Source organism: Apodemus sylvaticus, chromosome 5 (genome assembly GCF_947179515.1).
Source record: "Apodemus sylvaticus chromosome 5, mApoSyl1.1, whole genome shotgun sequence".
Taxonomy (NCBI): Eukaryota; Metazoa; Chordata; class Mammalia; order Rodentia; family Muridae; genus Apodemus; species Apodemus sylvaticus.
The window spans coordinates 31,824,459-31,852,366 of record NC_067476.1 but is presented as its reverse complement, the minus strand read 5'-3'; the positions used below and the strand labels follow the sequence as shown (position 1 = coordinate 31,852,366).

The window sequence follows — 27,908 nt, the reverse complement described above, 5'->3', positions numbered from 1 at the left end:
GCCAGCTTTTTTTCTGGCAAAAGAAAAGCTCACAGCTAGCAACGTGTTTGTTTACAAAATCGTCACAACAAAAAACAAAGCTTAGAAGAAAACTTTAAAGGGTCTTAACATTGAACCCAGGAAGTAGCTTTCCCAACTTCCTGGTCTATCTTGTGCTCCTGTCAAACTTTATAACCGACTAGAAAATTACGGAGAAACGATTTGGATAGAGAGCTCTAGTTTCCATCCAGTTTTTTCAACAGTGCGTTCGGGTAATGCACACAAATAAGCTTTGCAAAGCAGGGCTTGGAATTACTGCCAATATAGAAACAGCAGCAATGGCGCTTGGGGCGAAGTCCGCAGGGCAAGGAGCAGAAGCATCCTGGTTCTAAACTAACCGAAAGTGAAAGAAAGAAAGCCCGTGACTGAGCCCTGATTGTCGCCGAGGCCAGGTTTCTGTTTTCCGAGGTGGGGTTCCATTCTAAGGCACCGGCTTCCAGGAGCTGCGCGGCGGTACGGGTGAGTGCTTGTCCCTCCATTAGGTCCTCTGTGTCCCTGCGCTCCCACCACCGGCGTTCAGAGTTGCTCCACCCCGCGCGCGAGGGCGGCGGCTTGCAGCCCCTTGTCTCAGGGTCCCCAGTGCTGCCTGGAAACTCGCCTGCTCTGGGCGCTCCGGCCTTGGGTTGCTTCCCTTTCTGGGAAAAGGAAAACTTACAGTCATTGGGACTGGCTCCAGAATGTTCTTAGTAAAATGGATTTCCCAGGAAGACGATTATTTATTTTTCCTTGGCAGGTGCTGAGTTCTGTAGTCATGCCTCACTATTTCAGAATATGTAAGCTTATTTTTATTTTGTTTTGGAAGGAGATGCTGAAAGAATATTCAATATAAATTCTAGGGAGCCACTGGTTTGGACTAAGAGGACTCCTGTTCCAGAGGCACCTAAACTAACTGTGTGCCCCTGAAGGAAGCTTTTCCTGTGTCCTGTCTAACCAGGAGAGAGGGAAAACAGGAGGTTCTCTACTGGGCTAGAGAATGAAGCCACCACTTCTTTAATCCCTACAAAAAACAAAACAAAACAAAAACAAAACAAAAAACCTTTGGACATTTGCCAGTTATTCTGTTCCCTTCTCCCTGACCCTGTCATGCAGAGAACTTAACTGTGAATCGATCAGTTCAGTTTCTGCTTTTTAAGTTTTCTTCTCTTCTTATAAAGCAAACTTCTGTATACCAACGAAAACATTTGAGACAACTGCTTTGTATTCACAATGTGTTGGCTTTGACCTCTTGATCCCCCTGTTACAGACCTGTGCGGCTACACCCAGACAGACCACTTACTTTATTCGATCAAGTGTCCCCTGATTGTAAAAGAAATACAGTTAGGAGCTTTTAGCTGTTAAAATTGTATCCATCTTTTGACATGTTTCTGGCCTGTACAACATGGATACACCACATTTTCTTCCCCTCTCTCTCTCTCTCTCTCTAAAGTATATGAGTACCCTGTAGCTGTCTTCAAACACACAAGAAGAGGGCATAGGATCCCTTCACAGATGGTTGGGAGGCATCATGTGGTTGCTGGGAATTGAACTCAGCACCTCTAGAAGAGCAGTCAGTGTTCTTAACCACTGAGCCATCTCTCCAGCCCATTTTCTTCCTTTCTTACGCTGCCAGGAACTCTGTGTATCCCTCCACCACGATATAAGTATCCTTAGGAAAATGAGATTTTTTTTCTTAAGTTTACTGCCATAATAAATTTCGTGGCTTTGCTTGCTTTTACACACATGTGCATGCATGTACACACTTTTCAATTAAAAATAATTACTTTTAGTACCATTTTAAGATTAGATGTGTGCCTGTGTGTGTATCTGTATGTGCCTGGGTGTCAGTTGCAGGCGTCTGCCGGTATCCCTGGGTAAAGTAAAGGGGCTAGCAGAGCTGTCTTCTGTTCCGGAACTCTCAGATGAACCCCGTCCACCTTCTGTTTCAGCCCTCTGCGTTCCGTCCTCCATTTCCAAAGTCAGGACCTGCATTGCTTCTCTCATCGTGTTTCTGCCTCCTATCTCAGTCTAACTCTGGCGTTATCCCCTCCTTTACTCTAGAGGACCTTCTGGATTTTGTTAAATTTTCACACACAACGCAGGCTGATCTCCATAGTGTGCGCGCCTGTGCGTGTGCGCGTGCGTGCACACAAACACAAGCATGCATGTGTGTACATACCTCACCATGCACCTGTGGAGGCCAGAGATGGAAGTCTGGGTGTTGTCTTCCCTTTTGCTCTACCTTAATTTCTGAGTCACGGTCTCTCAATGGACTTGGACCTTGGCTAGATGACAATGAGTTTGAGGACGCCTTCACACCTTGCCCAGGATGGGAAGTACCAGTGCTTACTCAGCAGCTCTTTACCCTAGCGCCGTCTCTCTGGCTCCTACCTCCATATTTTACAGACAGTCAGCATCCTGAATTCAGTTTGCAGCCTTAAGTCTTCTCTGCAGTGCAATCTAAGGGACTAGAACATGGATGCCTTTAAAGGGATCTTTTTTTTTTCCTTACTTACTATAAGATTGCTTGAAATGGAAAATATACAGATGAGAAATAAGGTGAAGATATTCTGGGGGTGCTATGCAATAGACTACTTATAGCAAGAGCTTTTAAGAATATTGGTGTTTTGGGCTGGAGAGATGGCACAGCGGTTGAGAGTACTGGCTGTTCTTCCAGAGGTTCTGAGTTCAAATCCCAGCAACCACATGGTGGCTCACAACTATCTGTAATGGGATCCGATGCCCTCTTCTGGTGTGTCTGAAGACAGTGTACTCATATAAATAAATAAATAAATTTTAGAAAGAAACAAATCTTAAAAAAAGTTTAAAGAAAGAATATTGATGTTTTAATACCAATATTTAAAAACAATTATAATGCTGTAATTTCATCAGAAATGTAACAAGAGGAATTCATATCTATCTATCTATCTATCTATCTATCTATCTATCTATCTATCATATCTATCTATCTATCTATCTATCTATCTATCTGAATATATTTTCCAGGGCAGAAAAAAAATCCAATATAAAATACACAGAATAACATGCACAAGGGTACCCAATGGAGGAACTACAGAAAGAACCCAAGGAGTTGAGGAGGTTTGCAGCCCCATAGGAAGAACAATAATATGGACCAACCAGTCCTCCCAGAGCTCCCAGGGACTAAACCACCAACCAACGAGTACACATGGAGGAACCCATGGCTCCAGCTACATATGTAGCAGAAGATGGCCTTTTCTTTCTTTCTTTTTTTTTTAAAAGATTTATTTATTTTTATTTATATGAGTACACTGTAGCTGTCTTCAGACACACACTAGAAGAGTGCATCGGATCCCATTATAGATGGTTGTGAGTCACCATGTGGTTGCTGGGAATTGAACTCAGAGCCTCTGGAAGAGCAGTCAGTGCTCTTAACCGCTGTGCCATCTCTCCAGCCCTGAAGATGGCCTTTTCAGACATCAGTGAGGGTATCAATCAACCCTTGGTCCTGTGAAAGCTTGATGCCCCAGTGTAGGGGAATGCCAGGACAGTGAAGCAGGAGTGGGCGGGTTGGTGAGCAGGGGGAGGGGGCATGGGATAGCGGGGTTTTGGAGGGGAAACAAGGAAAGGAGATAGCACTTAAAATGTAAATAAGTCAAAAAATCTAATAAAAATAAAAAAGAAGAAAAAGGAAAAAAAAATAGAATAACATGCACAGTTCTTGGTTGCATAGGTTCCTGCCATTAATGCAAGCAGGAGAGCCGGCCTGTAGTCCCAGCCTTCAGATATTTGTTGATGACTCCAAGAAGATGACACATGTAATTAAAGTGCCCTGTAAGCAGTAAAGAACTAATGTCCTCTGGGGGGTCAGAAAAGGCTTCGGGGACCTTCTGGACGTTTGCCATGGCCCTTGAAGAACCAAAAGATTTCGTTTGGTGGCGGCTGAGGCAGCGAAGGATCCTTGAAGAGATCCTTGTGAGTTAAGGATCTGATTAAACAAGGCTGAGGGTTAGGTTGTGGTTAGACTGTTAGATCTCAGGTGTGTGCACATGTCTGTGTAATTTGAAAGAATGTATCTGAAATTATCTTAAATTTATAGAAAAGTTGCATGTCATATAAAATGATCTTTCTCCCTGGATTATTTGAGAGTAGAATTTCAAGCTGTTGAGCCATTAGCCTGTACTACTTGAGTGGGCATTTCTTAATTAAAAGGGTGTTGGGTGAGAGTTCCTGTTGGACTATAGAACAGTATGAATGATCAAAAAATTAATTTGTGATATTCACTAATTTCTAATCATTTTATCATTTGTCTCAATGCGCACATCATAGATTACATATAATTGCGTGTCTGTAGTTTGCTTTAATCTGGAAATTTCCCTATCTTTCTTGAAAAACATTCACTTAAATAAAAAGCCAAACAGGCAAATTGTAGCATAGACAGCAGTTGACTCCATTTCCCCGCTGCCTCTTCCTGCTTTTGTTCAGACTGTGTGTATTAGGTCACGGCGTCTTATCAGTCTAGTCCAGCCTATCAGGGGCCACAGGATTTTGATTTAGCCTATTATTTATTTTGATTATCTCATTTTGATCATTTATGCTGGATTTATTCCATTGTGAAATTACTCATTACTCCTGTTTAAAATTTATGTTGAATTAGTTTTCAGTTTACATATAAAGAAACAGCTTGCTCTATTATACTTTCTTTTTTATTTATTTTTATTTTTTATTATATTCAACACAATATATATTTTTATACTAATCATAAAAGTGATGGACATGTTATTAAATGAACATAAAATATAAAGTCTTTTTGTTTGTTTGTTCATTTTGTTTTTAGTAGAGCTTAAAATCTTGGCTCTTATTGTGGTAGAAACCCAAAAATAAGAACAATTTTTAGATACTGGAGTTCATTGTAATAAGGCTGTACTTCAATGTCCCTCACATCACAGAAGGATTTTACCTCCATAGCAGCTAAGCTAAGAGTTGACAGTTCTGCTGCATCAAAGAATGAATTGTAGGCACAATTATTTGGATACAGGTTTCCTGCTATGGTAAAATCTATTTGATTGAGTGATTGTCATCATTCTCAGCCCACAGGGAATAGGTTCATTTTAGAAATGGTGTGTGTATTAAGATGGTCTATCCATGAACTCATTCATTAACTGTTTCAGTGAGCAATGGTTCTCCTTGAAGGATGGCACAGACATTAGGTGAGGGTAAAATTCTGGTTCATTGGCTGTGATGATTTTGAAAAGCATTCATCTCAGAAAAAGAGTAATTTATAAGGTCAATTTCTTCAAAGTTGATACAATAATTATAAATATCAAGCAAAACATTCAGTCTCCCTCTTTGTTGTTCTCTTACAACCACCCCCAAATTCATTGTCTACATTTCTTTTGGCTGTGTGAATAATTTTGAAATGTGTAAGCTGTTCTGAAAACCATAGTTTAGTGTCAAAACATCAGATGAACAATCCTACTAATAGAGAGGCTGAGATAGGAGAAGCATGATTTGAAGGCCATTGTGTGGTACACAGCAAGACACTGTCACTTACAAACAAGAAGAAAGTGTGTACGGATTGTACAATTGGACATATCTCTCCAGTTACCAAATAAGAGAGACCACTGGGCGACAGCCAACAAATTTCTAATTCCTCATATTTTTGAATTTCAATTGATAAGGATATATTGGTAATATTAGTTTTCATATTAAGGGATAAGGAAAGGTGATTTTTACTTCCTGTTATTTTTGTTGTTAGAGTTGGAATTATGTTTGTGTGGGTCTGTTGAAAGATTATTTTCTTGCTTTTTCTAAGGTGTAGCTTCCCTCTTTGTGTTTGTGTTTTCCATCTATTATCCTTTGTAGGACTGGATTTGTAGAAAGATTGTGTAAATTTGGTTTTGTCATGGAATATCTTGTTTTCTCCATCTGTGGTAATTGAGAGTTTTGCTGGGTATAGTAGCCTGGGCTGGCATTTGTATCCTCTTAGGGTCTGTTACAATGACATCTGCCCAGGATCTTCTAGCTTTCATAGTTTCTGGTGAGAAGTCTGGTGTAATTCTGATAGGGCTGCCTTTATAGGTTACCTGACCTTTTCCCCTTACTGCTTTTAATATTATTTCTTTCTTTAGTGCATTTAGTGTTTTGATTATTATGTGATGGGAGGAATTTCTTTTCTGGTCCAGCCTGTTCTGTCGGCTTCTTGTATGTTCATGGGCATCTCTTTCTTTAGGTTAGGGAAGTTTTCTTCCATAATTTTGTTGATGATATTTTACTGGCTCTTTAAGTTGAGAATCTTCACTCTCTTCTATACCTATTATCCTTAGGTTTGGTCTTCTTATTGTGAGCTGGATTTCCTGGATGTTTTGTCTTAGGAGCTTTTTGCTTTTTTGCATTTTCTTTGTTTCTGGTAGTCAAACTGCCTTTGGGACTCTGAGATTCTAGTATGACCAAGCTCCTGGGATCCTGGGATCCTGGGTGTGTTAGAGCGCCCGAGAGTAGAGTTTCCTCTGGGTTTTGTGGGACTGGCTGCGGAGTTTTCGTCCTAGGTCTCTTCAAGATACAGGCCCACACCGGAAGGAACCTGTGCTACTGGTCTGGCATGCATGCCTGGGTCCTGCTAACTCCAGTTACTCTTGATCTTGGGACAGATGTGTCCTCCTCACCTCTGACCCTATGATCCTGGGTGTGTTAGAGAGCCTGGGAGTGGAGTTTCCTCTGGGTGCTCTATTATATCTCACATGTGTGTTACTCCCTGCACATGTGTGTTACTGTACTCTTCATATTTGTTCTCTCACTGCTTTGTCTGGCCTTCTGTTCCCCTCTTGCTGATTCCCCCTTCTCCAAATACTCTCCCTTCTACTTTTATAACATATGTATATATGTTAACATAATACACATTTTCATATATATACACATACATATATGTATACATATGTATTTGTGTGTATGTATATATGTATGTACACACACACACACACACACTCCGGCATGGCTGCGTAAGGCGAGGGGTGACCCAGTTTCTGCCTCTGGAGCATCTCCAGGTCATCGGTGCTCATAATCCCCACATGTGCTGATGAGTGCTGTTGGCCTGAAACTGATCTACTGTCTCTTGTATTTGACTCTCAAGCTCTCTTTCTGGGGAATGCACTTCTCCCATTACTCAGAGTTAATCATGTCATAATAAATGAAACAGATGCGGTTCTCAGGAATGAGGAAGGGAGGTGTTCATGGGGTTATGGTGGATAAGGACCAGGCCTTCTGCTTAGCCTTCAGCGCCCTGGGAAAGGATATAGACAACATAACCACAGAGGCCATAAAAGCCTTTGTATAAATAGTTCATTACCAGACTTGGCCTTGAATTTGGAATCATGAGGAAATACATTTCCCTCTGGTCCAATGACTGTTGTAGGAGATACATTTCTCTCTGGTCCAATGATTGTTGTATTAATTAGGGTGAACTTGGGAACATCAAGGAGAGAGAGTTAAAGTGGTCTCCAGAAGAAAAAAAATATGGCTAGGAAAAGAAGGAATCTATTAAAAACAAGAAAATAATGGGTCTATTTTATAGTATGTGTAGAGTATAGTATGTATATGACCTACAAACGAATGGTATTTGAAGGAGAGTACAGGAGGCCATGGATGCCAAAACAAAGGTTAGAGAGTTAAAAGATGAGGTGTAAGCATAGGAAGAGTTAGCACTTTGTTCTCTTGGCTTCTTGACGCATTGGAGATGATAATGCCTGGAGAGATATTAGCGAAAACTAACTACTTTACTTGCATAAAATTTAAAACTTTGTAAGGAATTTTTCAACCCTGGTCTGTCACCTTTCTCTTCTTACATGACAGTAGTTACTAAAGTAACTACAGTAACTAAAGTTACCTGTCTGGGGTACCAGGAAACTACAGGAGCTGTGCCCAGCTGCCCGTGAAGAACAGGATGTGCAAAGACTCTAAGGAAATGTACTTTTGCTATGTCTTTAGTTTCTGTTTTAAGGAAGCAGGGATTGGAATTAATGACCCAGGATTCGTAGAATTTATGTAAATGCAAGGATTTCTAGAATAATTATTAACAATGTTCAAAGCCTTGGTGATGTAACTTTAGTAAATAAAAGACTGGGTTCAGGCTCTCTGGTTGGGAGAAGGCGACAGCATGAGGAAGGAAAAGGCCAAAGAGTGGGAGGAGAGAAGGGAAAAAGACTGAGAAGGGAAAGGCTAAAGCGTGAGAGGAAAAAAGCTAAAGAATGAGAAGGAAGAAGGGAGAGGAAGGAAGGATCATGAGAATCCCCGGGAAAAGAGAGAGCACTTGAACTGACAGCTGGCATCCATTCCAGACTCCGAGTCATTATTGAATTAGTGCCTCTCCCTTTCCTGCCTTTCTCAGGCCCCTCCTCACAACCTCAGCATGTACACACACACACACACACACACACACACACACACACACACGGACACATGGACACACACATATGTATATATGATGTTACGCATACACACATTCTCCATCGCTCTTTTCTTAAACCCTCATCTGCCCTCCCTTTAGCCCACTTCCTTCTCTCTCGTAGTGCCATGTCTGGTTTTGAAAAAAGTCATCTCATGAGTTTAGGTGTTTTGCCTGCGTGTGTATGTCTGTGAGCCACATACATGCCTGGTGATGCCCTTGGAGGTCAGAAGAGGGTGTGGGATGCCCTTACTATGTAGATGCTGGGAAATGAACTTGGGTCCTCTGGAAGAGCAGCCAGTATTCTTACCCTTTGAGCTATCTCTTCAGCCCTGTTGATTTCTCTCTGTCTCTCTCACTCCCTCTCTCTCCCTTCTCTTTCTCATACACACACACACACACACACACACACACACACACACACACACACACATTGGCATTCCCCTACACTGGGGCATTGAGCTTTCACAGGACCAAGGGCCTCCCTCCCATTGATATTAAGGCCATCCTCTGCTACATATGCAGCACACACACACACACACACACACACACACACACACACACACGATCCCACACATGAAAGGACACTTGTAGTATTTGTCTTTGTGGTTAATCTTATTTAATATACTCATCTCTTGTTCTACCCATTTTCCTGTAAATGCCATACTTTTATTTGTATTTATAGCTTAATGCAATTCCATTGTATCTATACTATATTTTCCTCATCCATTCATTTTTGATGGTTGTCTAGTTTGGGCCCATACTTTGGCTACTGTAATTGTGTAGCAGATTATGGGTATACAGGTTTCTCTGTGGTATGCTGTCTCATATCTTTTGGGTGCATATATGCACCCTGGAGAGGCATTTCTGGGTCATATGGTAGTCTTATTTACTTATTCATTTATTACTTATATCCTGAGGAACATCCATACTGATTTGTTGAATTCCTTCAAAGGAGAAAGCAACAAGTCTAGCATCACTCTGCTCAAGTTCACACTGGAGAACTAATGAGTTCCTTGTAAGAGGTTGTGGGTACTCTTCCCCAGCAGGCCACACCCAAAAAGCCTTTACCCTGCAAAGTTGAGGGCTTCCCCATGGTCTCAAGGGAGCTAACTCCGCCCATTTATTCTGTGGTCTCCTGGACACTCAGGTGAGGTTTTGTGACAGCCCCCCACGTCCCCAGGGCTGTAGGAAGCTGGAAAGTCCAGTTGAGACAAGCTTTTGTTAGTAGCACAGCTGAAAGCCAAGACTGCAGTTGCTTGGCTGGCAGGACAGTCTCTCACAGCAGGACTTCCAAAGTGACAGCAGGAGTTTCCAGTCACATCCACAGGTGCTCTTTCCCCACGCCATTGCCAGCACCCTTGATGGTAGCCATGGTGACTGGGGTGAGAAGCAACCCAGGACACTTAAAATTAGCCCTTTCCTGACCTTTAAGGATGTTAAACCCCTTTGCAATAAGATTTTGGCCACTTGCATTTTTTTCTTTCAAAAGCAGCATGCTCTATTCATCAGCCCATTGATTGGTTGAATATTTTGGGGCTTTAGTATTTAATTTTTGCAGTTCTTTGGGTATTCTAGATATTATTCTCCTGACTAAGACTAAGTTGCCAAAGATTTTTTTTTTCTGTTTGTTAGGCTGTCTCTTCAGGCTGGTAATTGTTTCCTTTGCTGTGCAGAAGCTTTTTAATTTCATGTAAATGCAATTCTATTTGTGAGTTCTTAGGAATATTTCTTGTGCTACTGGAATCCTTTATAGAGTCTCTCTCTCTCTCTCTCTCTCTCTCTCTCTCTCTCTCTCTCTCTCTCTCTCTCGTTTTTAATTAAAATTTTTCTTATGAGACAAGATCTCATCCAACCAGACTTACCTTGATTTTGGTATGTATGCAGCCCCGAGGCTAGCCATGATCTCCTCATCTTCCTGACTCCAGCACTGAATCATAAAGCATTTTGCATGTTTTCCTTTACCTGTCTCAAGCCTTACATTAAGGCCTTTGATCTATTTTGCATCGATCACTGTGTGATCGATGGGTGAGGCGAAGGACTCGATTTCACTCACAAGGCCATTCAGGTTTCCAAGTAACATTTGTGGAAGAAGCTCTTTCTTTCTTTCTTTCTTTCTTTCTTTCTTTCTTTCTTTCTTTCTTTCTTTCTTTCTTTCTTTCTTTCTTTCTTTCTTTTCCTCTTTTGAAACGAATGCTTGACACCTTTGTCAAAGATTAGTTGGTGGTGGCAGTGTGGGCTTACTTTTGATCCCTCTGTTCTGTGGAATTGGTGCACAATTGGTGCATGGGACAGTTTTTATGCCAATGCCTTGCTGCTTTTGTCATTTTCCCTTGAGACCAGGGACTGGGCCCCCTCCTGTATTGTCCTTTCTTTCATTGGCTACTTGGGACCTTTGATGCTTGTGTGAATGTTAGGACATTTGTTTTGTTTTCATCAGAGATTGCCAGTGGGATTTTGGTGAAAATTTGCATTGAGTCTAAGAGTAGCACAATCAATTTCACAATATTAACTCTGCTAATCTATGAGCATGAGGTGTCTTTCATATTTAAATTTCTTATTTATCTTTGCTGATAGATTTATTCCTAGGTATTTTTTCTAAAACTGCTGTGAATTCATCTCTCTCTTCTTTCTTTCTTTCTTTCTTTCTTTCTTTCTTTCTTTCTTTCTTTCTTTCTTTCTTTCTTTCTTCTCTTTTTCTTAGCCATTTTGTTATTAGTATACAGAAAAGCTGACATTTTAAAATATTTACTTTTTACGATAGGGTCTTAACTGTGAAGCTCTGGCTTACTTAGAACCCACTGCAAAGAGCAGGCTGGCTTCCAACACACAGAGCTCCTCCCTACCTGTTTCTTGTGTGCTGGGATTAAAGGTGTGCATCATCGTGCTTGGCAAGCCAATGGTTTATATCCTGTTGTCTTGCTAAACTTACTTATCAGATCAGTCGTTCTCCACCCTCCTAATGCTGCAATGGGACTCTTTGATACAGTTTCTCATGCTGTGGTGACCCCCAACTATGAAATTATTTTGTTGCTACTTTGTAGCCATAGTTTTGCTACAGTTATGAGTTATTATGTAAATATCTAATATGCCACTCCCCAAGAGATTCTATGGGTTGAGAATGGCTGTGTCAGATGGGAGAGTTTTCTGTGGAGTCTTTTGGGTGTTTTTAATAAAGGGTCATGTCACGTGCAGCTAATGACTCTTTGGGTTTTTGCTTTCATATTTGTATCCTTTTTGTCTTTCTCATAGTCCAGCACCTTACAAAAGAGGAACGGAGAGAGTGGGCATCCTTGCTTGGCTCCAGATATTTTGAGAACACTTATCCAGTTCTCCACTTAATATAATGTTGGCTATAGGTGTATTGCATTTAACTTTAATATGCAGAGACATGTTCCTTTTATTCCTGGATTCTTCAGGCCTTTATGTTGAAAGGTTTTCAGTACTGATTTGGATGACCGTGTGGTTTCTGGCTATCAGTTTACGAACATACTGCATCACATCTAATGGCTTGTGTATGCTGAAGTAAGAAAACCAACCTATCATGCATGATACTCTATCTTAATGTGCTTGACTTTGGTTTGCAAATACGTTGTTGACAAGTTTTGCTTGTATGCTCAGTAAAGTTGTTGGTCTGCAGATTTTCTTATTTCCTTTGTGTAACTATTCAGTTTTGGTTTCAGGGTGATACTGGCTTTGTGGAATGAGTTGGTAGCTTCTTCCTTCTTTTTTTTTTTTTTTAAATTCTGTAGGACTGTTTTGGGGAAATCCCTGTTTGGATCCTCCACGTATCACCCTTGGTCAGGTTCCTGATTAGTAGGGTTCTTTGAGCACTGCATGCACATTCACTGTGGTCTTGTTTTTCTCTGTCATATTTCTAAAGGTGACTTTAAATTGTCTGTCATCTCATGCTTTTCCAGGCATATCTTGTGTATTTCCTGTCCCATATTTAGAGTTGGCCATTGCTTCTTAGTTCTTTTTATTGGAGAACAGAGTTAGAAAGTGTTGGATGGGCCACGATCCCTTGTTTTTCTGACAGCTTGTATTCACATTGGGTAAACTAAGGCATGGCTAATATTTTTAAAAATTTTTTTCATTTTAGCTTAAAAACAGATTTTTCTTTTTATAAGGATACTGAGAATTTGGCCACTCAAAATCTTTGAAAAGTATATGGTATGCCTCTCCAAATATACTGAAATATGGATGCCAGAATACTTGAGCAAACTTTCAGTTTATTTTTTATTACATCTTTTTATTTATTTTGGGTGTTAATGTGTACATGTGTGTTTGCAGGTGCTACAGCATGTAGCAGAGGTCAGTTGTGTAAGTGTGTAAGTCAGTTTTCTTTTCCACCTTGAGGGTTCCAGAGATGCAACTCAAGTTGCCATGCTTGGTTGAAAGCATCTCTTTTCTAAGCCATATCTCTAGTCTCACACTATCGATATATTGATATGTGTCGCTATGTTCTAGTATAGCATGAAATCTAGCAGAGAGTTTAATAGCGCCTATAGAAACTGGGTTAAAAAAATTACTAAAGCTGATGTATTGGTTGTGTTAGCAGTACCTTTCCTGAGCTCCCTCCCATACAATTAGAGATGTGAAGTTCTCCAAATTACAGATGACATTTGGCTGTAAGTCACATGGCAGTCCTTTGACAATAGGAAAAAAATTACAAAGCAAAGAAGACAAGTTTCTTCCATAGAAGGGTAAAAACTGTTATTTCTCTTTTTGTGAATTCGTGTATGTACTGTTTTAAAAGCCCTCCCCCACCTTTTTTTATTAGAGAGTCATGGATGATGATATAGACAACATGATGCAAGTTTGCGAAGAGCGCTTATCAGAGATGGACATTTTGAGAGGCGCACAAAGCAAGGTAAAAAGGGAAAGCAGAAGACACTGGCAGCTCATGTCCATTCTTTCTTTCTTTGTTCTTTTAAATGTTCTTGTTTGTTTTTAAGGGAGACAGTTTATTTTGGCTTACGGGTCCAGAAGAAGAGTCCATGGTGGTGGTGCGGGGCAGCCATGACAGAAAGTAGTTGATCAGGAAGCTGAGAAACCACATCTTCAGTTTCACACAGAAAGCAGAGAGAGCAAAAGGGACGTGGAGTAAGGCAGGCCATGGGTTCTCAAAGCCCACCCTCAGTGATGTGCTTCCACCAGCAAGGCTGCACATTCCTCACTAACAGCGTAGCCAACTAGAGATCAGTGCTCAAATACCTGAGCATGGAAGACATTATTTCTGATTCAGACTACTACACTCCATTCCCTGGCTCCCGTACGCTTATGGACATATCATGTTGCAAAGTACATTTAGTCCAACTTTAAAAGTCTCATATTCTTAAACACTTTATTTGTTTTTAAATGAGGTATGCTTTATGTCTTTGGCATTGTAAGGCTATTTGACTTTTCAAATCCTTACATTTGTTGTATTGTAAAGGCTTCACACTGACAGTCGTGTTTCTGTTTCTTTTCTTAACAAAAATTGTTTTCTCACCTCCTTCTTTGATGAGGTTTATACCAGGAAGTGAAGTGTGATCAGTGAGGCCTGAGTAGAACCAGAGGCCCAGGTGCTCAGAGCTGTTAGCAAAGCATATGTTTGGCCTGTCAAAGCAGCTGGCTACTGTTGCAGGATATTTGATCACATTGTGAACCCCAAGATTGTGAAGTGGAAAAAATCTTGTTGTGGTGTGGCTCAGCCCTAGCACACACCTTTAACCCAAGTGTCAATTAAAGTCAATCCTAGGTCAAGAGGAGAAGCAAGAAACCAGCTCACAAGGAGTGAACACAAGTAAAGAGAAATGAAGGTCTTTGAGTTGAAGGGTATTTAAGACAGTGTAGCTCTTCTGGGACATTCTTCTGGGACATTGGTAGAGTAGGAAGGCCAGCTGGGTGCTTTCTCTGCCTCCCTGAGCAAGCTTACTCCAGCATCTGGCTCCTGAATCTACATTGGTAAAAACCGAAAGGCTGGGATTTTTCCTTTTTAAAACAACTGGCTACTATTGGAATCACTGCTAATAAGACAAACAAACAAAAAACAAAAATAAATAACTACCTTAAAAAGAAAAACATAACACAGATGACAAAACAAAACAAAAAAAACCTGCCTCAGTATAATCTGTCCCTGATTAGAGTACAATTAAGTCATATCATAGCTTCAGATAACTTAGGTGTATTTAGCTAAGTCCAGAATGTTTTTGTCTCATTCCTTGCCTTAATTATAAAGATTTCTGTATCTATGTGGACGATATCAATTTCTTTGTTCATATAATAGAGCTAAAATATCTTAGTAGGAATTGAAGGCTCGTTGGGATGTGGAATAAGATGGTGAGCAGATATACTATTAATGTGGGCAAATTCCTTCCCAGACTGTCCCGAGGTTTCCTGGGCTTAGGGTAGGGGGATTGGCATTTAATTAATTTAGAAAAAGAAGCTCAAAGGTGTTTAACTTTTCCCTATTATTTGGTGTTTTTTAGGGATTACTTCATGAAATTATGAGGGAAAACAGCGAGCTAGAAGAGGAGATCAAGAAACTTGAATCTGAATTACAATCGGATGCCAGAAAATTCCAAGTACTGTGATTATTTTATATATATATTTAATGGACATGTACATGAAAAAGTGATTTAGTTATACAGGATTAGCTGTAAAGCATTATAGCTTCTTATCACCAGTATGTTTTGTTTTTGTTTTCACTTAAGGTGCTAAAGTAGTTTAAATGAATTTCACAGTTTAAAGAGTTTGGCATAATATGGACGTTGATACACACACCTTTAATCCTAGCACTCAGGAGAGTAAGTCACAGGGATCCCTGTGGGAGACTAGCCTGGTCTTCATAGCAAGCTCTAGACCAGCTAGGGCTATATAGTGAGACCTTGTCTCAGAGCAAACAAGTTTGGAATGTATTAATCTTTGTCATTTGAAGTCTCTCCTAAATTTTCCTATCTTTGAATTGTATATTAAGCTCTTATCCCTATTTCTTCTTGACAAATAAGGCTGCTACAACATTGAAACTGTCACTATTTTTGTTCTGGGAGATAGGATGTTCTGTGATTATGAGATGGGTGACCAGGTGCAAGACTGTTAAGATTTGGTTACTTGTTTGGCTCCAGCTGGATCAAAAGGCCCTGGGAATCCTACCAGCCTAGTGGACCCACTTTACAGTAGACCCAAAGTGGGATGTATTTTTGTCTTTCTCTGGAAAATACTTGGTGTCAGAAGGTTTGAAAACTGTGTGTTTCCACATGATTAGTAAACACTGCCTCTCTGCAGGCTTGGAAGATTGTTTGGAAGTTAGCCTACTATAACTAGAACCCTACTGATTTCTTGTAAAGGTATAGTAAATTAAAAAAAAATCACCCAAAGACTCACTACTTGCAGTTTCTTTCTTATAACATATTTTTTTCAGTGTGTAAAATAACTATGGTTAGATGGATATGTGTGCATTTATGCACACTTACATTTGTTGATATCAATGATTTTAAATAGGTAAGTATAACCTTTTATTCTGTGAGTTACAATTCCTGTTGACAATATTTGCTCATTGTTACATAAACTTAAATTATGAAAACAGTTAATGGGTAGATTAGATATGGTGACTTGCCCTTATCAGCAATCTTAGCACTGGAGAGGCTGAAGTTGGGAGAATCCTGAGTTTAGGGATGGCCTGGGCTACATAAATCCTGCCCTCCCCCCACAAAAAAAAAAAACAACTTTAAAAACAAACTAAAGAAGTTCTTTGGAGATTTAGGGGAAGCTAGAATTTAACTTTGGCAATTTTCATATCATATATATCGTACCAGGATATGATATATCATATCAGTAGTCAAATAAGTGAAATTATCTGGGTTTTCTATTAAAAAATCTGCCCGTAATAATCGAGTTCTTGGCCCTAAATGGAACATCTACATTACCTGATGCAGGCATAAGGAATGGAACATGGTTTAAGAGAGCAGAAAAAAAATGTAAGAGCCAGAGGTGGGGGATATAAACAGTAAAAGATGTCTTCCGCATGTGACATGACCATCATAAACTTGGTGGAGATGTGATTATCTGTGCAAGTTTGGGCAGTTAGCAATTCACCACCAATGGCGGAAGGACCCACAAGGCCCCACCCCTCCCTGAGAGTATACTGACTGTTAATCTTTGGTGGGGGTGGGGTGCCATTGCCCTTGGTGGTGTAGCCCCTGATAAATCGCCTTGCTCCAGTAAATGACCTCTCACCCCTGCTCAGACTCAGGGGTCATCATAGGTGTGAAGGGAAAGAGATTTGCTGGGTTGAAGAAACAATGTCATCGGTAGAGAGGAATGAAATGAGAGAAGGAATGGGGTGACAGTTAGTAAACGCCATGCGTGTATGCAGCTGAACGAATACACGAAGCCCCGCAGTGTGCACAGCCTGAAGCTTACCTCACTTCCCATGCTTCCTCGACGTGAAACTCAACATAGCTTTTAGCAATTTAGCAACCTCAATAGCACTGAGGTTGTGCATTACTGGCACAGTTATATAAAAGGTACTTATTTCCATAGACAGTGGGCACTTTGGAATTGGACATTGTATGGTATTGATCAGCTTAAACATTGGTTAGGGAAGGTGAGAGGATTATATGCTTATGATTTCATCTATAAAATGACATTAAAGGATCAGCATTTGATTACCTTACTGAGAAGTCATATGGGAAGAGGCAATTAGGTGTTAAGTAAGACCACAGCCAATACCCCATGAAGCTCAAATGTCAGCGGAGAGCGAATCATTGGATGACTATATTGTACTGTCATTGGAAGGCCTTAAGTTATTTCTTGCTTTGGTTTTAATCAAAGACATCTTTTTTAATTAGATTAAAGAGAATGTCCCAGAAAGAAAGCTTAAATTCACCTCAGTGGAGAGTCCCGAGGATGGCGGACATTTCTCAAATAGCTCCTGTTCGTTTCAAATGAGCTCACAAATTCTCTATGAGCTACAGAAAGGACAAGCACTCATCACCTTTGAGAGGGAAGAAGGTATGGCTGATCTTAAAAACCTGACTGTGTCACTTTTGTAAGCATCCGGATCTTCAAAGATCTTCCTTAGATGTTTGCTTATCACTTTACAGCTTGTGTGTTTGCTGTTTCTCCTTTTCCTCATAGTGGCATTCTGGGGCAGATTTGATATAGTCTCAGAGAAGGAAACCGAGCATTACATGATTATATATGTATATGTATGTGTATGTGTATGTGTATATGTATGTATGTGTGTGTATTTGTGTATGTAATATATAGTATTATGCACACAGTAATATGGAGTACTGACATGCCATATGTGCAGTGATTTTAAAGGTCACATGTTTATTACACATTCGAAAAGAAGTGACTCTCGAAATAAAATACAGGAATTGGGATAGCTGATGTCAGCCTCTTTCTAGTCCATATGTATAAATGATAATAAGCATATTAGAACATTAGAATAATTCTATAAAGAAGTAGAACTTGACAGGCATAACAGTGTACAGCTTTAATCATAGCACTCAGGAGGCAAGAGCAGACCTACCTCTGTGAGTTTGAGGCTAGCCTGACCTACACAATTTCAGACCAGCCAGGGTTACAGAGTGAGAACCAGTCTCAAGCTAAAAAAAAAAAAAATGAGTAAATGAAATTTTAGAAGTATAAAAGTATAGACTGTACTTCTCCCGATGTCCTTTGAGACATCTCATTTCATACTTGTATAATTCTATAAACACAGGACAGCAAAAATACTTGTTGCATGTATTTGACTGGCAAGGAAACAGAGTCTAAGGACGTTAAAGTGATTTAGTAAATTGGTTAACCAGTAATTAGTCCAGGAAGGAGAGCTTTGGATGGGACCTGATGTTGGTCAAAAGGAGGATGGAGCCCTGGAGAGCGTGGCTCCTTTCTTGAGCGTGATTAGGCGTTGAGGGTCAGCTCATGCCGATGTGCTCTTATCCCTCATAAGCCTCAGATTTTGACGGCAGGCTTTGTGCTATCCTGACATCATGAGCTCTTTGTGTAGGAAATGAGAAATGTGCACGGAATGAACATAACCAACAAATACCCATGTCGGCTGCCGTTGCTGCCGCTGTGTGAGGGGTTTTCCAGACAAGGGAACAGAAGCCTAGAGAAGAGAGGCTGCTGCTGAACTCCAGAGCTGAGAGCACTTCCTATAGGACCAACACTCCCGAGGGCGGGGGCAGGCCACTGATAAACTGCTACTGCAAAGCTCCGACGGGGCTCACGTGGTCCTCAGGGCCCTTTCGGGAACAGATCCTTAGAATCTGTGGGTTTGACCTGTGTCTTCTGGTGTCTGACCCATCACCTGGGAATAAATGTTAAAAGGAAGCATTTAGTAAGTCAAGACAAATAGAGATGAGGCCTCCACCCAGAGGGTAATTTTGTCCCCCCTGGAATCCACAACTGAGGGGAGGCTTTGCTGGAAATAGGCAGTCACTGAGATATTACTGGCAGATATAAGGGAGGATATGGAAGCAGGTTTCTGTCTAGCAGTCACTGTGTGGGAATCACCTGGGCTTGCTTCCCTTCAGAAGCAGCCTTGCTGCTGCTTGCTCCCTGCATGTAGTTCTGAAGTCCCCATGCCAGAAGCAGCTCCAGGGGAACAGAAGTAAACAGGAGTTGCTTTGACAACCATAATCACTAAAGTTGGGATACCGAGGTCCCACTCTGCTGAGTCAGATCACCAGATGTTAGGGGTTTGGGGATAAGGAGAGGGTCATCTGAGTATTAATTACTTCAGTGAGGGTTTCTGCTGTCATCTGTTGCCATTAGCAAAACAAAACAAACAACTAAACTCTAGACTCACATTGTGGTCCAGTGATCCTGGATTCCCACCCAACAAGGTCCCTCCCTTCAGTCCTGATTCTTCCTTGGCCCATGGTGTGCTCCCTGGTGTCATAATCACACATAACATTTATAATAGAGGTAGTAAACATCTCTTCATGATAAGTTAGAATAAGAGGCTCCACATATCAACAGCTGGAGTGTTATATAATGTTATAGCACGCAATTAAGAAGAAACATCTGCCGAGCAGTGGTGGCACACATCTTTAATCCCAGCACTTGGGAGGCAGAGGCAGGTGGATTTCTGAGTTGCAGGCCAGCCTGGTCTACAGAGTGAGTTCCAGGACAGCCAGGGCTACACAGAGAAACCCTGTCTCAAAAAACCAACCAACCAACCAACCAACCAACCAACCAACCAACCAATCAACCAACCAACCACCCACCTAACCACATATATTTTAAACGAATCTGGTGTTGTTCATAGAACTTCCATTGACTTCGGTGTAGTTATATTACAGAGCCTCTCCAATCTATGTGGAGAAACGAGATTGTTCTACGTGGGTATCATGGGGCTCACAATGTTTCAATGTTTTAAAGAGTGTTTGTTGGGGGGAAAAAGCAAAGTAATGTATTTTTTGGAAAGACAGAGACTAAAAAGATCATTTTTTTTGGTTGCTAGTGATGTATGACTAAAAAGGTCATTTTCTTTGATGCTAGTAATATATGAACATGACATAGAATAAAGTTAGATAAAACTAATTATCAAAATGACACTGGCCCCCAAAAGTATTTATAGCTTACAGAATGGGGAGGACATTCTGACTGAGAATTAACTGCATTAAGGGGATTCCTTGGAGTGCTGCGGAAAGGAAGCCTGTGTGGCTGGGCCAGAAGGATAACGAACCTGCAGAGTTATTAGGCTTATGCTGTAAAAGAAAAAAAAAAGGTAGATTCATCTTTTAAGATAAATTTAGAAATTGAAAATTTCTATGTTGTCATTATTGCTTATTCATTGTGACACTGAATTTTTCTATTTTGGTGATAAGACTAATATAAATTGGAAATCCCAAGGGGGAAAATGTTAAGATTTGATCCTTTAAAACCGAAGAAAATAGGGCTAGCAAGATGGCTCAGCAGGTAAAAGCATTTGCTGCTAAGCCTGAAGACCTGACTTCCATCCCTAGGATCCGCACCTGGAGGAAGAGAACCAACTCCTGAAAGTTCTCTGACCTTCACACAAATGCCCACTCACAAGAGCACACACACACACACACACAATTAATTAAATGTAATAAAACAAAATTGAAGAAAATGTAAAAGACAATATCTTTTTAAAATGCATAAGTTTTCTCAGGATATCATGAATGAATACTAAAATTATGTTTCAGTCGCACAGAACGTGATAGCCATTGGGGAGCATGTTGTACAGATGGAAGGCACCTCGGTGAAGGTCTCTGCACATCCAGTCCCACTAAACATAGGCATCAGATTCCAGGTGAGACCGTCATTCAAGCTCTGGCCATTCTGTCGGACACAGGCATTTTTTTCCCCCTTACCTACACTGTGACTGTGAAACGCTTTCCCAGGTTCATGTGGACATTTCTAAGATGAAGATCAATGTTATGGGAATTCCTGATGAACTGTCTGAGGAGCAGACAAGGGACAAGCTGGAGCTGAGCTTCTGTAAGTCCAGGAATGGTGGCGGCGAAGTGGAAAGCGTGGACTATGACAGGAAGTCCGGAAGCGCTGTCATCACTTTTGTGGAAGCTGGAGGTACGCAAACACCTCGCCTCCCGTTGCGGTATCTATACCTGCCTGTTTGTATATTTGAAATGCATTAGCATGCTAATTGGGGAAGTTTTCTGGTTTTGAGCATTCTTTAAAAATTTTAATTTTCTTAGATGTATTTATTTACTTAATGTGCATGTGTATGTGTGAGGATGCTGGATCTGCCGTGGCACAAGTGTAGAAGTCAGAGGAGAGCTTGCGCTGATTGGTTCTTTTCTTCTATCATGAGGATCCTGAAGCTTGAACTAAGGGTTTGGCAGCAAGGACCTTTACCTGTTGAGCCGGCTTGCTGGCCCAGTTGGGGTTTCCTTACTCTTATTAAACAAAACAAAACAAAACAAAACAAAACAACACACATGCACACAATCCAGGAAGCAATTTCCTAAATGCTCCTGAGCACGTTACAATTACAAATAACAACTGAGTGAATGGTAGTCCGTGAGATCACGTCAGGCAGGACAGTGGATATATGTGTATCTTCTTTTTTTTTTAATCATCATGATTCTTTCCCATCATAACTCTGACACAGGTGATACATTCATGTCACTGACAGGAGACAGAGGTCTAGAGAAGATAAGTAACGTCTCTAAAATGGCACCGTGGTGTGCAATGGAGCAATTTTGACTGATCCATGGTGCACAGCTCTGCTGTTCCCATTAGTATAGTTCTATGGCTTTTCCTGAATTAGCAAATAATAGAAATTCTGTTATGCTTTAAAACATGGACTGATTAGGGTTTTTTTTTTTTTTTGGCAAAACAAAACAAACAACAACAACGGGAAAAAAAAACCAACAACAAACCCAGGAAGCTGTTTCCTGTGCCAATGCATTCAAGGCTAGTCCCCACTTTCTTTTCTGTTTAGGTTTAGTGTATTTGGTTTTATGTTGAGGTCTTGGACTTGCATTTTGTGGAGGGTGATAAATATGAATCTATTTGCCTTCTACATTCTGACATCTAGTTAGACCAGCAACAAATGTCCATAGGTGTGTGTCTTTGATTTGATTCCTCTGGTCAACCTGTATCTTTTTATGCAAATGCCATGAAGTTTTTATTACTATAGCTCTGTAGTACAACTTGAAATTAGGGATGGTGATACTTATGGGTGCTCTTTTAGTTTATAGGATTCTTTTATCTATCCTGGGTTTTTTTTTTTTTTTTTTTGTTCTTGTTGTTGTTGTTGTTGTTTTCCATATGAAATTGAGTATTGTCTTTTCAAGGTCTATAAAGAATTGTGTTGGAATTTTGATGGGAATTGCTCTGAATCTGTAGATTGCTTTTGGTAGTTTGGCCATTTTTACTTTGTTAATCCTACTGACCCATGAGCATGAGAGATCTTGACATTTGTATCATACATGTCTTTCACTTGCTTTGTTAGAGTTATCCCAAGATATTTTATATTGTTTGTGTCTATTGTGAAAGGTGTTGCTTCCTTGATTTCTTCTCAGTCTATTTGCCATTTGTATATAGGAGGGCTACTTTTTTTTTTGAGTTAATCTTGTATCCAGCCAATTCACTAAACATGTTTATTGACATCTTTAGTGCCAATAAAGAGAATGACAGATAAATTTCCCTCATGAACATGATGCAAAAATACTCAATGAAATATTTGTAAACCCAGTCCAAGACCACATCATGATTATCTACCATGAAAATCTGTCATTGTAGTCCTTCTGTTCCTCGTTTTAATAAAATTCATTTGAGTTTTTCTCCATTTAACTTGACATTGGCTGTTGGCTTGCTGTAATATTTTTTTCTGTTTTGAAATATGCCTTGTATCTCTTAATCTCTCTAAGACTTTCATCATGAAGAGGCATTAGATTTTGTCAAAGTTCTTTAGCATTTAATGGATTAATTCTCTCCCTTCCCTCCCTCCCTCCCTCCCTCCCTCCCTCCCTCCCTCCCTCCCTCCCTCCCTCCCTCCCTCCCTCCCCTCTCCTCTGTGTTTCTTTCACTTTGTTTATATGATGGATTACACTGACAGATTTTCATGGTAGAGATTTTGAAGTGTTCTTGGTCTCGGTTTATGAGTATTTTTTGCATCAATGTACATGAGGAAAATTGGTCTATAGTTCTATTACTTTGTTGAATCTTTGGGTAGTTTGGATAGCAGGGTGACTGAAGTCTCATATCATGAATTTGGCAAATCTCCTTCTGTTTCTATTTTGTGGAATGATATGTACAGTATTGGTGTTAGCTCTTTGGAAGTCTGGTGGAATTCTCCACTAACACCATCTGGTCCTGAACTTTTTTTGGTTGGGAGACTATTAATGATGGCTTTTATTTCCTTAGGGGTTATAGATCTATTTAAACCATTTATGTGGTCTTGAATTAACAATGTTAAATGGTATCTATCTATCAAGAAAATTATCTGTTTCTTTTAGATTTATCAGTTTTGCGAAGTAAAGGTTTGTGAAGTATGACTTAATGATTCTTTGAATTTTTTTTTGGTGACTTCTGTTATTGTGCACCCCTTTTGTTTCTGATGTTGTTAATTTGGATATTCTCTCTATGCCTTTTAGTCAGTTTGGGCAAGGGTTTGTCTTATTGATTTTCTCAAGGAACTAACTTATTGTTTCACTGATTCTTTGTATTGTTCTCTTTGTTTCTATTTTACTGATGTCAGCCCTTTAATTATTTCCTGCCATTGACTTCTCTTAGATGAGCTTGCTCTATTTTGTTTCAGAGCTTTCAGGTGTGTTGTTAAGTTGCCATTATGAGATCTCTCCAATTTCCTTATTTGGCACATAGTGGTATGAATTTTCCTCTTATTACCATTGTATCCCACAAGTTGGGGTATGTTGCACCTTCATTTTCACTGCATTCTAGGATGTCTTTACTTCTTTACCTTTGTCTTTCTTTTTTTAATTCCTTAACCCAGCAGTCACTCAATAGAGAGTTGTTCAGTTTTCATGAATTTGTGGACTTTCTGTTGTTTCTGTTGCTGTTGAAATCCAACTTTAATCTGTAGTGGTCTGATAGGAAGAAGGGATTATTCAAATTTTATTGTTATCTTTTTGTTATATACTTTTTTATTAAGTATGTGGTCAGTTTTGGAGAAGGTTCTATGAGGTGTTGAGAGGAAATATGTTCTTTTGTGTTTGAGTGAAATGTTCTGTAGATATTTGTTAGGTCCATTTAAATCATAATATCTGTTAGTTGCAGTGGTTTTTGTTGTTGTTGTTTAGTTTTTGTCTAGATGATCTGTACATTGATGAGAGTAGGGTATTGATGTCTCCCACTATCAATGTGTGAGGGTCAATGTGTTTAAGCTTTAGTAGTGTTTGCTTTACAAATCTGGGTGACCTTAAATTTGGAACATAGATGTTAAAAACTAAAAAGTCATCTTAGTGGATCTTCCCTTTTATGAGTATGAAATGTCTTTTTTGTTTGTTTGTCTGTCTGTCTTTTTTTTTTTTTTTTCAAGACAGGGTTTCTCTGTGTAGCCCTGGCTGTCCTGGAACTCACTCTGTAGACCAGGCTGGCCTCGAATTCAGAAATCCATCTGCCTCTGCCTCTCAAGTACTAGGTTTAAAGGCATGTGCCACTACTGCCCAGCATTAAGTGTCCTTTTAATTTTGTTTGAAATCTATTTTGTTAGATATTAGAATGGCCATATCAGTTTGCTGAAAATGGCCACACCATTTGCACAGAAAATCTTTGCACAGATGGGTGTGTGTGTGTGTGTGTGTGTGTGTGTGTACATGCTTCCCTTCTTTTGGTTTTCTTGGTGGGAGATTATTTCCTGTGTTTTCACAGGTGTAGTTAACCTCCTAGGGTTGGGGTTTTCCTTCTGGTATCTTCTGTAGGCTTGGATTTGTGGATAGGTATTGCTTGAATTTCACTTTTATCATGGGATATCTTGTTTTCTCCATCTGTGGTTGTTGAAAGTTTTCCTGGGTATAGTAGCTTGGGCTGGCATCTGTGGTCGCTTAGAGTCTGTAGAACTCCATGCCTGTCTGGCTTTTAGAGTCTCCATTGAGAAGTTAGGTGTAGTTCTAACAGGTCTGCCTTTATATATTACTTTGTTTTTGTCCCTTTCAGCTTTTGATATTCTTTTTTTGTTTTGTTTGTTCAGTATTTTGATTATTATGTAGTGAGAGAACTTTCTTTTCTTGTCTAATCTATTTGGTATCTTTATGGGCATGTCTTTTTTTTTTTTAGGTTAGGAAATTTTTTTCTATGATTTTGTTAAAATATTTGAGCTGGGTTTCTTCTTCTATTTCTATTATTCTTAGTTTTTCTCCAGAGCGTCCCAGGTTTCCTGGATGTTTCGTTTCAGGAAATTTTTGGATTTAACATTTTATTTAACAGATATATCAATTTCTTCTATTGTGTTTTCAGTACCTTAGATTCTTTCTTCCATTCTGGAAAAGTATAAAGTTTTCTGAATGTAAATATTCTGGTCACTTCATAACTAGTGTCTTAGGGCCTTACCATAACCAATTGCATTTTTCAAGACAGCCAAAGCTGCACAAGTCACAACCAGTGCAGTTGGGGCTGAGGCAGGCCTGTTCACCTGAGGATCTTCCCTTCCTTCCTGCCTCCTTCCTCCTCTGCTCCTGTCTCCCGTTACCCCTGAAACACTTTGATTGTACTTTTTAGGGGTCTTGAGATGGCTCAGCTGGTGAGTGTCTGCTCTCAGACTTGTCAACCTGTGATCAGTGTCTGGAACCCACAGGGTGGATGGAGAGAACCAATTCCATGTTGCTGTTCTCCGACTTCTTGTTCACCATGGCGTGTATGCACACACGCACATACAAGTGCACACAAAGTTAATTGAGCAGAACTGCATACAGATTAGTGGCATTAAGTAAAAGCATTCACAATATGATGCAGCTAATGCTGTTATCCACCCTCAAGCCATTTATCATCGTAAGTAGAAACTCTACCATTAAGCAATTAATGCTTTCTACCTTCTATTTCAGTCCTTAGTATCCCCCTATATTTTGTCTCTACATATTTTCCTCTTCTATGTACTTCATAAAATAGATTCATGCGACATTTGTTCCTTTTTTATTTGTCTGTTCAAGACAGGAGGTTCAGCTTCCTTATTGTATAGTTTTGTATTTTTCAATATTATTGCTGTGCAGTCTTCAATCTGGACTGTAGAGTTTCTCAGACATGAACTGCTCACTTCAGTGGTTATTTTGATAGTATTCCTTTAGAGGGAAGTTTTAACCTCAATTAAAACTGTTTATGATATTAAAGTAAAATACCTTTTTTTTTGTTTGCTTTCAGTTGCTGACAAGATTTTGAAAAAGAAAACCTATCCTCTCTACATGAATCAGAAGTGTTATAACGTTGCTGTTTCTCCATTTATAGAGCAGCACTTGGAGAAGTACCAGGTAGAGTGGTCTCCCTTCCCACAGCTTGACAGTGCAGTGCTTCACCTCAGCCCACACAGACCGTAGAACGAACAGTGTGTGATGTGCCTCTTATCACACAGGGCTGACAAAGCACTTTCTTCCCTTTAGTTTTGCGTGGTTGGTTCAGAGCGAGTTTGTATTTATAAACAATATATTAGTGCCAAGCTGTGGCTTATTTAAAACCTGATGCCAGGCCTGGTGGTACCTTCATGGAATCCCAGCTGTTTAGGAGATTGAAGCAAGAAGATCTCAAGTTCAGTGCCAACTTGGACTAAATTAAAGAATTCAAAGATGACCCGGGGATCCTTAAGATCCTGTTTCAAAATAAGAAGTAGAAAAAGGGCATGGGGTAGGGGTGGGGGTGGGGTCAGGGTGGGGGTGGGGTCAGGGTGGGGGTGGGGGTTGGGCTATAGCGCAGCAGTAGAGTACCTTCCTAGTATGTAAAAGCCCCTAGCCTCTCTCCCAATATGAAAACAACCAAGAATCCCACACCCTCAGAACCCCTGAAATCAGTCAGATGATCTGATTAATCCTTATTTTATAAAAAGAGACTTACCTAGCAATATTTTTTTTTTCAGTTGTCTGTCAATCACTGGGCTTCAGACAGTATTTTGCTTACTGTCATTCAACTTCCTCTTATTCTAAACCTGCTCCCATTTTCCTCCTCAGATACTGGATGGCAATATCTACCTACCTATTTTGCCTACCTACTTTCTGAAAACTAATAACCCCCCCTCCCACACACACACATTTTGTGGGGAAGTTCTGAACACTGAATCCAGGCCTTCATGGAAGCATTTTTTTTTTTTTGTAACCACTCTACCATTTCCCCTTCACCCACATTTTTTCTTTTGAGTCAGGGTTGCCATGTAACTTTAACCTCAAACACATCTTCCTACTGGCTCAGCTTTCAGAGTTCGTGATGACTGGCATGTGTCACCCCACCTGCTGAGAACCCATATCTTAGTCTGTATTTTTAAATCCTCCAGCATTCATCCGATCCTTGGTAGTGCCAATCAGTCACACCTCTGACTGCCCTCGAACTGCTCTTTCTGTCCTTTGAGATGCGGTCCTCCCTTTATTTTCATAGTACAGCTGAGTCATCTTTCTTAAACTCAGGTCTCCTTCTGGCATTGCCTTGCTTGAACGTGTCTCTTCAGTTGCCATAATAATTCAGCTCTTTCAGAAGCTGATTTTTTTTCGTCCTTAGGTGTTTTCAGCTGTGTCCAAGAAGACAGTGCTTCTGACTGGATTAGAAGGCATTGCTATAGATGAGGAGACTGGGGAGGACTTACTCAGCATCCACTTCCAACGGAAGAACAACGGAGGAGGAGAAGTGGAGGTGGTCAAGTGTTCTCTAGATCAGCCCTTCACAGCATATTTTGAAGAAGAGGCCAGAGAAACCATATGAAACTTACAGCTTTGAGCTCAGATCACTGCCAACATTTACAAAATATTGTTTTCCATAAAACCAAAAAAAAATGTAATTTGTCAGTGTCTTCCTATTCTTTGATGCAAAATTTATTCCTGAGTCT

At 40.1% G+C, this 27,908-nt stretch overlaps 1 protein-coding gene across 1 annotated transcript; it reads left to right on the top strand.

The window, feature by feature from the left end:
• Positions 1-177: 177 nt before the first annotated feature.
• Positions 178-27,878, top strand: Nmi (N-myc and STAT interactor). The gene is made up of 8 exons (XM_052182468.1): positions 178-498; positions 13,218-13,307; positions 14,908-15,003; positions 17,269-17,431; positions 20,608-20,714; positions 20,806-20,992; positions 26,246-26,352; positions 27,584-27,878. The coding sequence occupies exons 2-8, from the start codon at positions 13,224-13,226 to the stop codon at positions 27,782-27,784; spliced, it is 945 nt and encodes a 314-aa protein (XP_052038428.1). The 5' UTR covers positions 178-498; positions 13,218-13,223; the 3' UTR covers positions 27,785-27,878.
• The last annotated feature ends 30 nt before the right edge of the window (positions 27,879-27,908 follow it).